The sequence below is a fragment of the Leptopilina boulardi genome, unplaced genomic scaffold (genome assembly GCF_019393585.1).
Source record: "Leptopilina boulardi isolate dan_hultmark-lab unplaced genomic scaffold, ZJU_Lbou_2.1 LbouV2_361, whole genome shotgun sequence".
NCBI lineage: Eukaryota > Metazoa > Arthropoda > Insecta > Hymenoptera > Figitidae > Leptopilina > Leptopilina boulardi.
Genome location: NW_026137931.1, coordinates 219725 through 237075, shown reverse-complemented (window position 1 = coordinate 237075; position 17351 = coordinate 219725). Strand labels below are relative to the sequence as shown.

At 28.8% G+C, this 17351-nt stretch overlaps 2 protein-coding genes across 2 annotated transcripts; both read left to right on the top strand.

Moving 5' to 3' along the window:
* Positions 1–2469: 2469 nt before the first annotated feature.
* Positions 2470–4365, top strand: LOC127286468 (zinc finger MYM-type protein 1-like). Its single transcript, XM_051312900.1, has one exon. The coding sequence runs from the start codon at positions 2470–2472 to the stop codon at positions 4363–4365; it is 1896 nt and encodes a 631-aa protein (XP_051168857.1).
* A 27-nt stretch (positions 4366–4392) lies between these two features.
* On the top strand, positions 4393–5007 carry LOC127286467 (zinc finger MYM-type protein 1-like). The gene has a single exon (XM_051312898.1). It carries the CDS (start codon positions 4393–4395, stop codon positions 5005–5007), a length of 615 nt encoding a protein of 204 aa, XP_051168855.1.
* The last annotated feature ends 12344 nt before the right edge of the window (positions 5008–17351 follow it).

The following is a 17351-nucleotide window of genomic DNA, read 5'->3' as shown; positions in this document are numbered from 1 at the left end:
TAAGGAAGTATGAAACAAATGAGCATCAGAATTTTACGTTATTTCATATTGAGAAATTAAGCCTTGTGTACATGGTACAATCTGTTTTATGTTTTGAGTGAGAAAGATTCATTATGGTGAAATCACATACAGGCGTAAAGCATCCGTATATTAAAAACCTGGTATCAATGATATACCACAATTATTTACTATTGCTTTACTTAGTCTAGCAAAAACTTCTAGTTTTAAAAATCATGAAATTTTTCCAAAAAATGAATTGATCTCTGGTTAAAATATCGGACTGATTTCTGACTAATCTGCGATTAGTCTAAAACATTACGGTTTGTGGTCAGGTTTTTGTCAACCGTAATTGGTCCGGTTAAGTCAGAACACAATAAAGTACAATTTCGGTGAGTGTCGGATCGCGATATGTGTCGGATTTTTTCCACGCCTATAATCTTGTCAAGTGTCGGGTGTCATTCTCTTACTTTTTACGTGGGCATCGAAAATCAGCGCCCTATAAAAACGTTTCAAATATGTACGTTAATAAAATAAAAATAATGTTTTTAATTATGAATTTGAAGTAGGTAAATTGATTTTTAATTTAATTATATATTAAATTATTGTTTAATCTTTTATATCCGAGAAGAATTATACATTGTATATTAATAAGCTTTGGAAGACACCTTGATACGGCACTATCTGCCACCCCACCACAACTCAAGGGGCAATCCGAAATGTATCGAATTTTGTGGTCCCGACTACCCGACACTTACCGAAATTGTACTGTACTGTTTATGAATACCTGGTGAATACAAATATTGTTTGATCTAATCCGGAATTAGTCCGATTGTACGCTTACGATTATTTAAATTCAAATATTTAAAAATAATATTTTAAAGGGGTTGGCTATATTTTTTGTGAAATCTTCACGTGAAATTAAATATGTGAATTTTTGCGATTAAAATACAATAAAAACATTGCAAGTAGAAATAAATTTAAGTTTTATTTTTTTCAAAAAAAAGTTTTATATAAAATAAAACCCAAGTAGCACGATATATCAACCAGATGTCACGGTGATATCACCGGGGAATGTCACCGTGACATCAGGAAAATGTCAAAATGTCCGCCTTACGGTGATATCACACGGTGACATCGAGGTGATATCATGGTGACATCAAGGTGATATCACAGTCATATCATGGTGATATCACCGTGATATCATGTTGATATTTTACAGGGACTTAAAATTTTTAATAATTTAAAAAATAATAATAAATAAAAAAAATAAAATAATAATTTTTTAAAAATTTTAAGTCCCTGTGAAATATCAACATGACATTACGGTGATATCACCATGATATCACTGTGATATAACTGTGATATCACCTTGATGTCACCATGATATCACCTCGATGTCACCGTGTGATATCACCGTAAGGCGGACATTTTGACATTTTCCTGATGTCACGGTGACATTCCCCGGTGATATCACCGTGACATCTGGTTGATATATCGTGCTACTTGGCAGTGGCGTAGCTGTAGGTGTGCGAAGTGTGCGGTCGCACAGGGCCTCGCAAGCCTAGGGGCCTCAGAATCGACTGTGGAGTTGGGAAAATTTTGAAACACTTAAAAAATAAATTTGATAAAAATTGGTCAATTTTCACTTTAATATAATATAAAATGGAAGCAAAATAAAATTGTAATTTGTTTAAATATTATCGGAATATTGAATTACGAATAATCGATTTTTTACATCGATATTATCAATATTATTGTATATCGATACTGATATTCGATATACAACTGTAAACAAAGAAAGCTGCTTGCTGTTGCAGTACATAACAACAGCAATTAATTTCAGCTTTATATGAATACATAAGTATTTCGTGATTTATTTATTATTCTATTACTGCATGGAGTTTTTCGTTAATTGTACCAATCGTATTGGTTGTGTTTTTATATAGCGTAAGTTTTGAAAATAGCTGGAATGTCATTGCGTCCATAGCTTTTCTAACCTATAAATATTCTTGTTGTTTCTCGCGTAGTGTTAAAAATGTTTTATTTATCGTAAATTTTAGTTTGCCATTCGTGTCGACATGTCACCACTTAAAATTATATATTCTGAAAGATTAGTAAATTGATTAATTTTTCACTATTTTGAGCAAATTAATTTTTGAAAAATCATGATGTATGTAAAAGGTTTTTTCAGATTTTTTATGTTAATCATATTAAGTTTAGACTGGACAGAATACTATATTAGTATTTTATATTTTGTAAATTATTTAGTAATAAAATCGAACATAACCTATAAGATTACTGAATTAAATGCATCGATTTCACGGAGGTCTATTATTAATTTTTTTTTAAATTGTGTTTTTGTATAATGTAACCCATAAAGTAATTTCATTATATTTTTTTGATATATAGGTACTTTTAAAATGAGTGATAATTACATAAAAAATATGTCTATAGGTTTTTTATATAATTATGTCGGGTCCGAGTAGAAAATCAGATGCAGTCAGAAAATGGGAATCAGGAGCATCGAAAAGAAAAAGAAAAGCTGCCGAGGCATTGTCAAATGAAGCCATGAGTTCTACTATGATTAAATTTCTTAAAAAATCTTCGAATGATTCAACTGTAAACTCCGATGAATCTGTTTCCCAAAATATAGTACAAGAAAATAATGTATCAAAAAATATAACTGAAGAAGTTTTTTCAACTGAAATGGAAAATAAGTCTGATTCTGAATATCGTATGATGAATGATCCTAGTGAAAATGAAAATGTTTTAGAAGAGATTGATTTTACTGAGAATAAAAGTGATGAAAATAAAGAACCTAATTCAAATGTTGCTTTACCAGAGTCATTGATTAGTACAGATCCAGGCAAGTGGCCATTTTTTATTATGGTCTCGCACCGTCTCTACTTAATTGAAATTGAGCCTTATAAAAATTCAGAAATTCAAGATGATTATTATCCCAAAGATATTGACAAAAGACATTTTTCTAATTCTTATTATGTTAGAAAATTAAGTAATGGCGAATCTCAACAGCGCAAGTGGCTAGTTTATTCAGAATCTCAAAACAAAGTCTATTGCTTTCCTTGTAAACTTTTTTCTAATTCGCAAACACATGTGGTACGTGAAGGATGTGATGATTGGAGACATTTGAGCAACATTTTAAAAAAGCATGAAAACAATCAGGAACACATGTTGTGCATGTTTAAATGGATGGAATTTCATAAAGCAATCAAACTCGGGAAAACAATTGATATGGAAAATGAAAGATTGCTGCAAGAATCTCAGAAATATTGGTACAATGTGTTTCAAAGATTGGTAGATGTAATAAATTTTTTGGCCTCACATAACCTGGCATTTAGAGGTCACAGAGAGTCTAAATATGATCACGTATTAAGCGAGCATTTGCAAAACTTTAATGAAAAAAAAATTAGACAAAGTTATATGAGTCCTGAGATTCAAAATGAATTGATCACATTAATGTCTAAATCATTAATTGATAAAGTAATTGAAAAAGTAAAACAAGCCAAATATTTCGCATTTATGCTCGATTGCACTAGAGACGTAAGTCGAACTGAACAAATGTCCATTATTTTAAGATTTTGCAATGCTTTGACTGGCGAACTAGAAGAACATTTTATTGGATTTATAGCAGCATCAGAAACAACGGGGGAATTTATAACAAAGTTAGTACTAAACGAACTGGAAAAGCATGGTTTAGATATTCAAAACTGTCGTGGTCAAGGATATGATAATGGTGCGAATATGGTGGGTATTAATAAAGGAATATTAAACATAAATCCAAGAGCATTCTTTACACCATGTGGTTGTCATAGTTGGAACCTGATACTAGTTGATGCAGCCAAATCATCTTCGACTGCAACTACATTTTTTGGTTATATACAAAAAATTTATTTGTTATTTTCATTATCTAGTAAACGCTGGGAGCTACTGAAAGATAAATTAAAGTTAACATTAAAATCTTTGTCTGATACGCGATGGGAAAGTAGAATTTCTGCCGTTAAAGCGATCATTTTACAATTTGATAAGATCATTGATTGTATAATTGAGTTGAAAGATCAAACAAAAGAAGCGGATGTCTTGTGTGATTGTGAGGGCGTTTTAAAAGAAATGCTCACTTTTGAATTTATTGTTTCAATCCATGTTTGGTATGAAGTATTACTGCGTGTGAACAATATAAGCAAAATTTGGCAATCAGTCCAAATTAATTTGAATGTGGATGTTGATTATTTACGAGATTTTAAGGATTGGCTCCAAGAATATCGCAATTCTGGCTACGAGAGAACCCTTGCTGAAGCTCGACAATTTAGAGAAAAAAGTGCTTATGAAATCTCACCTGATTTTTAAAAGAAAAGAATCGCTAGAAAGAAAAGAATGTTTGATTACGAACACGTCGATGAACCTGTACAATCTGCTGAAAAAGAATTCGAAATAAACTTCTTTAATGCAATGATTGACCGAATTGCACAAGATATCGAATGGAGATTTAATGCCCTAAATGAATACCACGAACAATTTGGTTTCATTTACAATATAAATTGCTTAAAATCTTTATCAAAAGAAGACCTTTTGAAGCATTGCAGTAATTTAGGAGAAGTTCTTCGAGAAGGTGAGAATAGTGATATACAATCACATGAACTATATGAAGAACTTCAAATTATACAGTCAAGTTTGCCCAAAGACATTATTGATGGTAAACAACTTCTTCAGTATATTGTGGAAAACAATTTACAGGAAATATACCCAAACAGTTACATAACTATCAGAATTTTGCTTACTATTCCAGTCAACACAGCTTCAGCAGAGAGAAGTTTTTCAAAGTTAAAATTGATAAAGAATTTTTTGCGAAACACAATGACCCAAGAACGACTTTCAGGATTAGCAGTTTTATCCATTGAAAGCGAAATAGCGTCCACTTTAAGTCATCAAGAAATCCTCAAAAATTTTATTGCAAAAAAAAGTCGAATTTTACCTTACTGTAAGAAGTAGTGATAAGTGTAACTTCACTTAAAATGTTGTAAAATATATTATTTATAACAAAGTGTATTCATAATGTGAATGACATATACGTAAATTTTTTATATTGTTTTTTAGCAAAGATGTCAACTTTCGTTACTATAGTGACGCAATTTGAAAAAAAAATTAAAAGTTGCCAACCTAAAAAAAATATATTTAAAAATTGACCTATAAATATAATTGAAAAAAGGTACATTTATTTATTTATTAAAATGAATTTTGACCAAACAAAATTTTTAGAATTGATAAATACGATGAAAAATTTATGTAAAGAGTACGATGGAGGAATTGAAAAATGGTAATAAAATAATCCAAATTAACATCAAACCAATGTAACACTCGCTTGCTTGCAAAATAATAATGATAAAACTGAAAGTTTCAGAGATAAAAGATGATAAAAAAACGAATATAATGCAAATTCTCATAAAGTAGTACAAGATGATCAATCTATGAGGGAATCCCTAGGAAATAAAAATGAAAATAATAAAAAAATCGGAAAAAATTTTTATAAATTGTTTTTTTTTCATGATGAATTAAATAAATTTAACTAATGAAATTAAGGGAATTATGAGAAGTTGTAGTTAACAATTTGAATTTTCCCGCCAGAAGATCATGCGCATTCATATTCGCGCACTTCTACCGTGTGTGGTCGGTATAATAAGAGTTCTTGTCACTTTTAAAAAAAATGTTGTTTTTTAATTAAATTGCAATCATTATGAACTGTACTATTAAATAATAAAATAATTTAATAAAATTTGCAAATTTCTATGAAATATAAATTATTTCTTCACACAGTTTACACTAATTTCTTGAAAATATGGTGAAAACTGACGAGTTAAAATCTACATATACGTACCACTTGCACATATCAAGTGATTATTTATTATTTATCACTTTAATAATTGAAATTCTTGCAAAAATTAACTCTATAAATGTTCATTTACCCTCCCAATTTTTATTTTTAAAAAATTTCATCAATTGAAAGCTTTTTTTGATAATTTCTCAAAATCAACTTAGATTCGCCCCAGCTGAGTCGAACTTAGGTAAATCAAATACGCCAGGGGTAAAAATTTGGCACACTTAGGTGTGCCAAATTTGAGTTATTTATGTCAAAAGATGTGGCCGCTAGGGGGGGTAAATAGTAATTTTTAGGCATTTTCCGTAAATATTCTTCGTTTTACCAAGACAACGCTATGATAATCAATTCCAATCAAGTTCGCTATATTTTTCCTGTAATCTACACGCGAAAATACATATGTGTACTAAATTTCAGCCCTCCAGATAAATTCATGTAGCCGCTAAGGGGATGAGTCCACGATTTTGAAAAAACCGATTTACATTTATTTATTTCTTAAAACCCTGGCGGATCTCGTAATCGGAATGTACGCTGAATTCGTCCTACATTCGTTACACATTGGTTAAACATTTAGTTTGAGTGAAAATTGTGTAGAAACTGAGTGGAAACTGTGGAAAAGTGTAATTGAATTGAATAATAAAAGTATTTAGTGATAGATTTGTGCTGTATTTGTGATAAATTAACGTGTTATTATTAAATAACTAAAGTTTAAAGTGTAAAATGTTCGCGTAAGTGAGTTTGACAGGCTAGGGAATTTTCTAGTCACATTCAAATTGATAGTCGATAAAGAAGTTGAGCCGCCGACTTTGCACGGTATGTGGCAGCATTCATACTTTCTCCTTTTTAAAAATTCTCTTTTTTAATTGTAAATAGAAAAATTAATTAATTAATAAGTTATATAGTTTCTATGTTGTCATTTTTTTTAACAATTGAATTTTTGAAGATTGTTTAATGAGATAAATTAAACTTGTATAATCGATGCAAATTGTTGTTTTTAAAATACTTTTAAATAAATCTTTTCTTTTAATTACATTTATATTAAAAAATATTTTAATTTATTGAACAATTTGTATAAATGTACCAAAAAATTTATTGTTAAATTATTATATTATTATTAAATTTAATCCTTTTATAACAAATTATTATTTTTTAAACTACAAATGCATTTAATAAGAAAATTAAAATAAATAATAATTTAATAAATTTATTTTAAAAAATTTTTTTAATAATATTAGTTAAAAACTAAATTTAACAAAAAATGGTGCTCAAAAGTACGGGTGCGGAGTTGAGTGAAAAATAAAAAACTCAAATTTTATTTTTATTTATTTATTTACAATGTGATTAAAGAAAGAAATATATATGTATTATTAAAAGTTTATTTTTTAAGTTGAAAAACCAATACGATATAATAAAAATCTCTCTTGTAAGAAGAACGCACATTAGAAAATTTTCATACCATTCTCAGTTCCGTGGCGTTTCAAAATTGTGTCATGTTTAATAAATAGAATCAGTTTAAAAATATAACTGTATTTCAATTATTTTATTTGATGAAACAGTTAAAAATCGTCACATTTATTTTACAATATTTTTTTATTTTATTTGAAAATTAATTTCCTTTTTATGTTATAAGTATTGATAGCAATGAAAAATAGAATTGCATTTGTAGCAATTAAAAATTTAACCAATCCACATTACTTCTAATTCACAAGCACACTTTTACACGGAAGTTTTTTCAGAATTTTAATTTTATAATCTATCTTAAATATGCAAATATTTACAGTCATTTATACACAAACTGAAATTTACAGCGTCAATTAAATAATATTAATGTAAATTAACTTAAAAAACACAAATATATTGAACATAAGTCTTGAAACTTATATTGAGTGTCATTTTAAATTGGAATCTTTTCCTATTCATTTATAACTTTGATCTTTTATGATCTTTCTGTTTTCATCAATTTAAGTTGTTTCACAAATTTAAATTTTACATTAACTTGGCAGAGAAATAATTTACTGCAGATTAAAATTTTTTATAAAAACAAAAACGCTAAAACGATACAAAATTCGCATTGAAGTTAATTTAAAACGGAATAATCCACCATCCTTAATTTCAAATGAAAATTTTAAGAATTTCAATTTTATTATGTAGTGAATTCTGCGTAAAATTTTCACTCAAAATTTTTTTTAATGAAACAAGTTTTTTTTAATTCTACAGTTAAAATAAAGAAACACGAGTTTTTAAATTTATTATTTTATGTAAATTACAGAAAATAGTTTTTTTTAAATTTAACTTTTTTCGGAGCAGGACACTTTAAAAACACGTTTTTCTCTCTTATAATAGAAGATGAAAAATAATGTAATGTATGAAAATTATTTGTATTTTCTTGAATATTTCAAATCTATGTTGTAAAAAAAATAAAGTTACTTATACGAAAGAACGAAAAAAAATGAAATTGTTTTTATAAAAAGTAACTTCTCAAAAGCGAAGTAATCGATTTTTGATTCTTTTCTGTTATTATAATCAATAATAAATAAAGTGATTCATCTATTTTATGCGAAAATGATATTCTTTACCTTTAAAATACTATTGACAATATACTAGTTACACTTATAGATTTTCGTACATTTAATTTTTAATAATTATAACCACTTTTCCAAAATATATTATGTAAACCAATGTATTTAATAAAAAATTTCCAGGAAATATTTTAACGGTGAAGAACACAGCTTTTACAAAAACGACAAAAATTTATTTATTTATCAAAAATTATAATTAAAAAAAAATAAATAAAAAATTGATAAGTTCGCTTTTGAGAGCAAGTCACTTTTTAAACGCAAAAAATTCCTAAATGAAGTTAAATTTGAAAAAAATCACAACTTCCGTAATTTTTTGTCAAAGAATAAAATAAAAAAATAATATTTTTCATTATTTATTATTAATATAATATAATAATAATAAATAAATAAAATTCTTTATTTTTTATGTAGAATTCTAAAAAAATTGTTCCAATAAAAAAATTTTTGGATCAAAAATTTACTAAGAGTGCCTCACATGTAAAACTGTACAAATTCAACTTGTAGTACTACATTTAAAAATTTTTGGTAGTAAACCGTGTTAAAATAAATCTTTCTGATATTTCGATATTTTATATTACATTGTTTTGCTTTCCATTTTGAACATAATCAGCCAAACATTTGTTGATATAAATTTTTTTATAAATCTATTAATATACATTGATAGTACTTTACTATCACGAGTTAAAAATTCGCGATCTAATATTTTTTCAATAATTGACTTACACTTTTTGACGTTTCAACATTATTGGACTATGGCTATTTCTTGAAAAGTGATTTTTTCATTTAGCTTTAAAAGCTGAACTTGACTTTTTTCATTCTTCGTGACGGAAAGAAAAATTAAATTTTTAAAGGATGATTGAATTTATTAATAATATTGGCTTGCTCGAAGTATGTTTTGTACTTCTATCAGATGAAGAAATTACTTCGTGGTTGGTAAGTTGTCGAATGATGCTTTGTTGGGACTCTGCTTTGTCTCATTAGCGTTGGAGCAGCAATTGGAGAATTTTCTTAGATTTTCCTAAAATTCATAAACAAGCCGTCATTAAGAAAAGGACTTTTTGTGTTTGATATTTAATTTTAAAATAAAGTAACTTAAATTTTTTATTGTATATTTTCTATTATGTTTTTTATGTCGTCACAATTATTTGAAGAAAAAACCGTATATACCTTTTTCCTATGGACGCATTCCTGTTTCCTTGGGATCGTTATTACGAATACAATGATTTCCAACAACATTTTCAACATTCTTTTGTTGTGGTATTGTTTTTCATGGTATACTTGTAAATCACTACATTTTTTCCCATTGTTCAAGACTTAAGGAACTCTCTGAAATGAACTAGGTTTTTAAACAAATAATTAATTTATTTACTTGGGAGGGTTGTGCTGATTAATCAGGATGGTAAGACCTGATATTTTTATTTTGTAGGATCGTTGTCACTTTATAAAGACTATGGGTCTTGCGTTAATAAAAGACAAATATTCCCTTTTATAATAGTTTATTATAATTATGATTTAATAAAATAGGTTACATGTATGATTACTCACTTTTACGAGGAAGATTCGTATTTCAATGAAGTCGCTGAGTTGTTATACAAGAGCTCGGAATTTGCTTTAAATGAATGAAGATACAGTTTGTCGGCTCACACTTGTGTGACACTCACACAACTTTAATGTTTTTGATAATAAAGCGTTCTATTTCGAGTTATAATTCGTTGTATTACGTCACTTACACCTGTACAAGAAGGAAGTCTATTCTGAATGTGAAAGAGAAGCAATTTGTGAATTATAATGAAGAATCTGCTTTATTTTATTGTAAAATTACGACAGTTAAATCAATGAATTTATCTATTCTAAATGTTAAATTGTAGTTACTTGCACCTTTTCAGGAAAGAAACTATTCTAAATGAAAAACAATTTAATTTGCACCCTTTCAGGAAAGAACTATGTTCTAAATATTAATATTGCTTCTCTTGCACCTTTTCAGGGAAGAATTCGTTCTAAGTGAAACACAAAAACTTGCACCTTGTCACAGGAAAGAATAGATTAACTTTCACGAAATAAACTGAAGGGTCGCTCAACAATGATATTAACCACATAGATTACACCGGAACTTTTGACATCTCCTCTTAATTTGCAATGGGTTTATATACTAGTCAATTCATTACTTTATTGGAGATGATTTAGAAAATGAGCACGATTTTTGCTAAAACGTTTAAGAGCACGTTTTTAGTTAAAACGTTTAAGAGCACGTACGATTTTTCTAGGAATCGTATGTGCCTTTATTTCATAGTAATTGAGCGACATTCAATTCAATTTTTTGATATCGATATTATTCATCGATATTAAATTGTTAATCTATTACTATTTAGACAATTTGTGCATTTAATAGTGTTTCTGTTTATTTTTATTTTCTGTATATAAGAATAACTATATCCATATATATATACTCGTGTTATATGTGTATATGGACATACATATGCATTGCACACGTGTCCTTTCTGATGCATCATTATTTCATTTTAATTATTTTACTTTATTATCTGTCATCCCGACTTCACTATGATAATAGTTATGTAGATTATTTATCATCTCTCAAGATAATGAATGAGATGGTAACATTTCCTTTAAAAGAACCAGTTGATAATTTAAAAACTTTTAAACAATTATAATTTTATGTGCATACATACACATATACTCGTACATACATATACACATACTTATTTTATTTAAATATATTACTTATTAATATACGTGAATTTTAAATGCAATCGGTATTGCCTATAGAAAGGGGCTATTGAAAAATTCGCATAACAGCAAAAATGAAAATTTATATATGTCGGGATGTAACAAACACATACGTTCCTACAATTCCTCAGAATTGCAATCACTAACCTCAATATACATAATTCCACGACTTTAACAATTACTATTTCATTCTGCACATATTCCCGGAATGTCGACGATTTCTTCCACATATTTACATGTAATTGGAAATGCAGATTTCACTGTCAATTCAATGCCTAAAAAATTTTCAAATAATATTTTTAATTTTCAATGAAATGCTAAATTTAATACAAAATATTTTAATTTTATTTTCCATTTGATTTCTTTAATTTGAAAAATGTTTATTACTTAGTAGCTCAGGTCATCCAAACTGGTTAATCGAAATTCAAATTGTTACATAAATGCAACTAGTAAATTGTACTTCAAAAGCAAATTTGTTTAAATAAATTAAGTCCTTGTTAATTTATGTCAAATATTTTCAAAACGTTCCAATTTCTTTGTCAAACAATTTTATCAAAATTTTAGTTACTCCGAATTCCATTACAATGTCACTTCTTTGTCTCATCAGCCTACACTTGAAATCTTCTTGATCACTGAAAAGTAAAAATTCTAAAAATAAAGCACGCATAAAATGAACTGATAAATTGTAAATAAATCGTCTATTAAAACTATTGGGAAATAAAAAATCTAAACAAATTCTAGCCCATTTGTTTGAAAATGCGGTGAAACTAAAAAGGGGGAAAGCGCTTTTTTCGATAATTTCATTTTTTCAAACACAAATTATATAAACGGGTTGGATATAATTTTTTTATATGCTTCATGCAAGAAAACAATATAAAAACCAATTTTTAGAAAGTTTCATTAAAATTTTTTTTTTGGGGGGGGGATGGATAAGCCTTTGTGTCCTCCAAATCGTGTATTTTCATTAAAAACGAATTAAAAATCATAATGAATAGTGTTTTTGGTATTTTTTTAGAATTTACTTGAAAAAATACATGTCCATGTCAATTTTATGGTCAATCGGTGGGATATATTTTCATTTAGAGCAAAATAAAATTGGACAGACGGACATAATAGTAAAAACATAAGAGTACTGTATGTACACTTTGTGTGAGGAATCCTAAAAATATATAAAACCTCTTAGATATAAAAGGAATAAAGAAATTAACTAATTATATACTTATAAAAAATTTGAATAATTTGATAAATATTTGTATATATGATATGATGTATTACGAAATGTAACTTACTGAAAAAACGTCTATTCAAAATTGCATGATTTTCTCTCACAAATTAAAGGACCTTGATGTTTAATTTTGTGTGAGAATGAGTTAGTGTGTGTTATTGTGTGTTTAATCGGTTTCCCATACGTTGCAAAGAGAAACTAGAACAGTTCCATGTGCGCTGGAAAGAAGCCTGGATTAATGACATCTCGAAAATGAACAAATTCTTTTTGTCCAACTCGTCTCACGTACTGCATATGCGGAGTTCCATATGCGTTTCCATCGCTTGTCAGTACATTACCAATAAATCCTGATATTGTTTCTTGACCAACCGTGTAGGAGATTAATTTTTCAATAAGATAAAATCTTGTTTGTCGGAAGCGCCTTGACGGTTTGCAGAATGCAACATAATTACAGAATTTTTTTCTAATGCCATCTTCAATTCTGTATTCTACTCCATGAATAGTGGCTATCCTGTAAAGTAAAATTAATCTCTCTGGATGCATTGTAAAACCTGATTGTCGAACAATATCCACTTCTTCTATGTTAGGAAAGCGAACTGTTGGTGTGTTCTCTCCACGAAAGTAATGCCCTTCTGACATACCCTCTACATGATCCTCTCTTATATTAAGAAGACGGTTAAACTCTTCTCTGGTTACATCTGCAATTTCCACTTGTTTAGCCGCAACAATAATGAATTTTTTTATGAAGAATCTGGTGATGAATTGATCTCCTCTTCCATGTGGGCTTTTGACAGCATTAGTAATTTTTTTATTCAGCGATTCGAACGGTAAAGCTGAAAAGGCCCACAAAGGGCCCAAGTCTTCAGCTGACTCCACAAGGTGATTTAAAATGTGAACGTTGAAAAGCATATTCGTCAAGCCATAGTGCCTCTGATAATCTCGTACAAATAGCAAAATCAAATCTCGTGCAGTAATAAACTGTTGTCGAGTAATCGATGAGGAATTCAAAATGTATATAGCTGTACAAAGAAAAGACAAGTGCTCGAGAAATGGTTCATCCAATATTCCAGTGAGACAAGGAAGCGCATAATAAAGTAACCAATTCCTCCATTCAGATGCTTTCCACGTTTTCCACGTTTTAATACTGCGAGGTTGCCTGGCGATTCTTGTAGGTGATTTGATAAATAATAACCTTTCGTCAATAGTTGTAATATTAGCCGGCGTTCCAATGTACCAATTCTCATTTGCATCCGTTAAATGTCTTTCCATCAATCTTTTAGCAACTCCAAGAAAGGGATTGTGTGCCGGATCAATAGCAACACCTCTCTTAAGATTGAATCTAGGAAGTCTAGCAAGAGCTGAAACACCTTTAACTCCATTGACTGGTACTCTTGCGTCAACAGCTGCTATTCCATCGCGTCGGATAGCTGCGTCGCTCCGGGGTGTGTAATTCTGTGCACGATTTCTGCTTTTGTTGTCCACAATTTCGTCATGAGCATCGCAATCTGTGAATCCATATTCGCCATTAAACCTCTTCATCCTTAAGGCATCTGGCCTTGCAAGGGAATCTGCCGTAAATGTTGTTACAATAAATCGACTGATTACTTCAATCTGCCCGTTAGGCTGCCATCGAATTCCATTTCTGTACAAATTCCTAAACTCATTTATCATTGGTCTCAGTATTGTATTCATGTCTGGAGATTTATCAGCAATCCATAGGCCAGCAATAAATGAGTGTTTCTTTCGTGCATGAGGTGAAAGCTCATTTAATTGAAGAACTATTGGATAAGTTGTTGCAGGAGAGGATTTCGTCAGCTTTAGACCATCGGTCCACAATGTAAAGGAGTAGTTATGAGGTTAATTCAAGAAATTTCCTGGTCGACTCAAACTTCTGTACCATTCTCCATCGTAAATGTCCTCCATAGCGTTCTGATTCAATTTTACTCTGTTGTGTTTGTATTGCAAGGCTTCGTGTATATTAGGAATCCGGAAGAGATCAATAATTTGAGGAGTTAAACGTATTTGTATAAAGAGTGCAACAAATGTTTCATTTTCTTCTGATCCACAATTACCGCAAGCACATATTACTACTATTGCACCTTGACCAATTTCCTGTTTACATTCCGAGCAAAGTATCGGTAAGCAAGATTGTCACCTTTACGACCCAGTGTCCTCCATAAGGCATTTTTTGTTGTAGGTATGTTAATGTATCTGAATTGTTTTTTAATCCATTTTAAATTATCCAATAAATGCTCATAAGTAGCATTGTGCCGGACAAACTGAGCTAAAGCTACCAATAATTGATCAACAGCTGTAATGTCTACGTTATAGTGCAAATCTACATGCATACCAGCAGTATTGATGCCCGTAAATAACGTTTCTTGTGGACTTTCTCTCAACTCTTCATCAACGTTATTAATAATTATTGCTGCAGGAGCCTCTATATTTGCAGGGTTATCCAGATCTTCATCGTCGTCTGCGATTTCTTCATCAACTTCGTCGTCGTCCTCAGATACCTGTTCATCGTCACCAAGAATTTCTTCATCAATATCATCATCATCATCATCATCTTCGTCCAATTCCTGTTGCCTGTTTATAGGATTTCCGAAATGTGCTATCACTTTTTAACTGGAATAATTAAATAACAAGAATTATTAACAGCTTTAATTTAATTATTGCATAGATTTAAAAGCTGCAATTATTTTGCAATATTTATTTCAGAAATTTTTTTAATAGAAAAAAGTATCATAACCAACTTAAAAAGTATTTTAAAATGCATCTAATTACTTTTTATATGAACTGTTTACTACAAAACACATAAATTAATAAGTATTGAATACTACATATATTATTAAACACTTTTAATAAGGTAAATAATTTGTGATTGAAATATAAATAATAGAAATGATGGGTTTTTTTCCTACATTCAATAATTTTTATTTCAAAATTTTTATTCTTACTTTTGTTAATAAAATTATAAAATGATGATTACACAGAAAAAATAGTATATAAACTGTCAATTGTACCAAAAAAGTTTTTTGGTAATAAAACTAAATGTAATAGAAAACTTTTAACTTAAAGTTTTTGCTAGGAAGAATAATATTAAGTCGATATTTGCATATGATGACCATTGTTTTTTTATTTATTACATAAATTTAGTTAAAAATAAACAAATGACGTAAAAAAAGACAGATTTTTGGAATAAAACTAGTTTATGACGAAGTTCAATTGAAACATTTAAAACAGAAATTTAAAATATAAAATATAATCTACATAAACAAATTAATTCCTTGAATACAAAAATAACATTCATGCATGGTTCCTTTCAATTCGTGTGTTACTTTCAATGTAACAAAAATGAAATAACCGTTTTTCTAAGATTCCCTTAAATTGTTATAATCTATCTAAAAGAAAATAACCGACATTTCAGACGATCACGAACATTGTTATTAATTTGTGTTTAAATTGTTTATAATATACTTTTATCTTTGATAATGAAGTTTTAACAAATACTCTATTTGTCAATTTTATTGACATGAATAACAAGTAATAGAATTAATAATTTATCCACATTATGCACCACGGCTAACGAACACAAATAAATACTTGTTTACAAAATAAATTTACTGGGAGTGATCGAACAGTACTGCTTGCTTTTGCTTTAGTCTATATCTGAAAACATAATTTAAATTTAAAAATTAAATATAAATTAAATTCATGCCAATGATTGAAAATCGGTTTTTCAATACTACAATAATACATACTTGTTAATTCTTATCGTATTACGCTCGCCTCGAAGAACTGATAAAGCAAATTTTCTAAGAACTTCAAGTGACCAGTCACACTCTATGTCACATGGAATAGACCACTTAGCAATTTTGTTCATTTCAATTGCAACATCTACAAATTTAATTATACATTGTTAAGTATATTAAATTTTTTATTATACTCGTATGTTCCCCCATTTGTTTAATTATATATAAATAACGTCACTTAGCAATTAAAAAAATTGAAAGTAGAATAATTCCATTACAAAACAAAAATAGTTTTAACTTTTTTAAAAAAATGTTTAAAATTTTATTAAGTTACTCAATTTTAGCACCACCTCAATAACTCCGTTTATAACGTCATAGGGGCCATTCAAGAATTACGTAAGCATATTTTTATGGTTTTTTGACCCCCCCCCACCCTTCTCCAGTAAGCACTTGTACATTGTCCCCTCCACTTCTTTTAACAATAGCGTAAGCAAATCAGAGACCCCCCCTCCCCCTAAGGTGCTTACGTAATACTTGTACGGCCTCATACTAAAAGTACTGTATGTTAATTTATTTTATCGTAGGTTTGATGTATTGACCTTATATCATAAATTATATTAAATTAAATATATTTTAAGGTAAAAAAATCGGTTGTTTTTTTTGAATGCATGTATTTATAGTTACTCTACTCAAAACTTCTTTAATTTTCAACAGATTTTCAAAATGTTTGTCTTGCTCAATTGGGGAAGACCACATCTCTTTAAAAATGTATTGTTTGTTTTGAAATAATAAAAATGTCCAAGACTGCATTTGAAAATATTTTCTATTTTTTTATTTTATCATTTTTTCAACTTGAATCAATTTTTTTAAAATAGTATTCGTTGTAGAAGATTTTTTCATAATAACTTCTTAAAAGTATACTTCATTCCGAGTAAAACAGGCATTTTCTCAAAACATTTTAATACAAATTGACGCAGTTTCGTGAATTTTAAAATTTTAGAATTCGTTTGCTAAATTTACAAATACTTCAAATTTGATGTGAAATTTGCATTAGGGAGTTTTCAGGCTTCGCAGTGTAAGAAAATTAAAAAAGGGTAATGGGTGAAACTTTGATTCACAAGAAGAAAAATAGGTGAAAATCTAAATGTCGATTTTAT

What these genes read in the sequence shown, in the direction of transcription:
- LOC127286468 (XM_051312900.1), top strand. Translation starts at nt 2,470, where the DNA reads ATGTCGGGTCCGAGTAGAAAATCAGATGCAGTCAGAAAATGGGAATCA.
- LOC127286467 (XM_051312898.1), top strand. Translation starts at nt 4,393, where the DNA reads ATGTTTGATTACGAACACGTCGATGAACCTGTACAATCTGCTGAAAAA.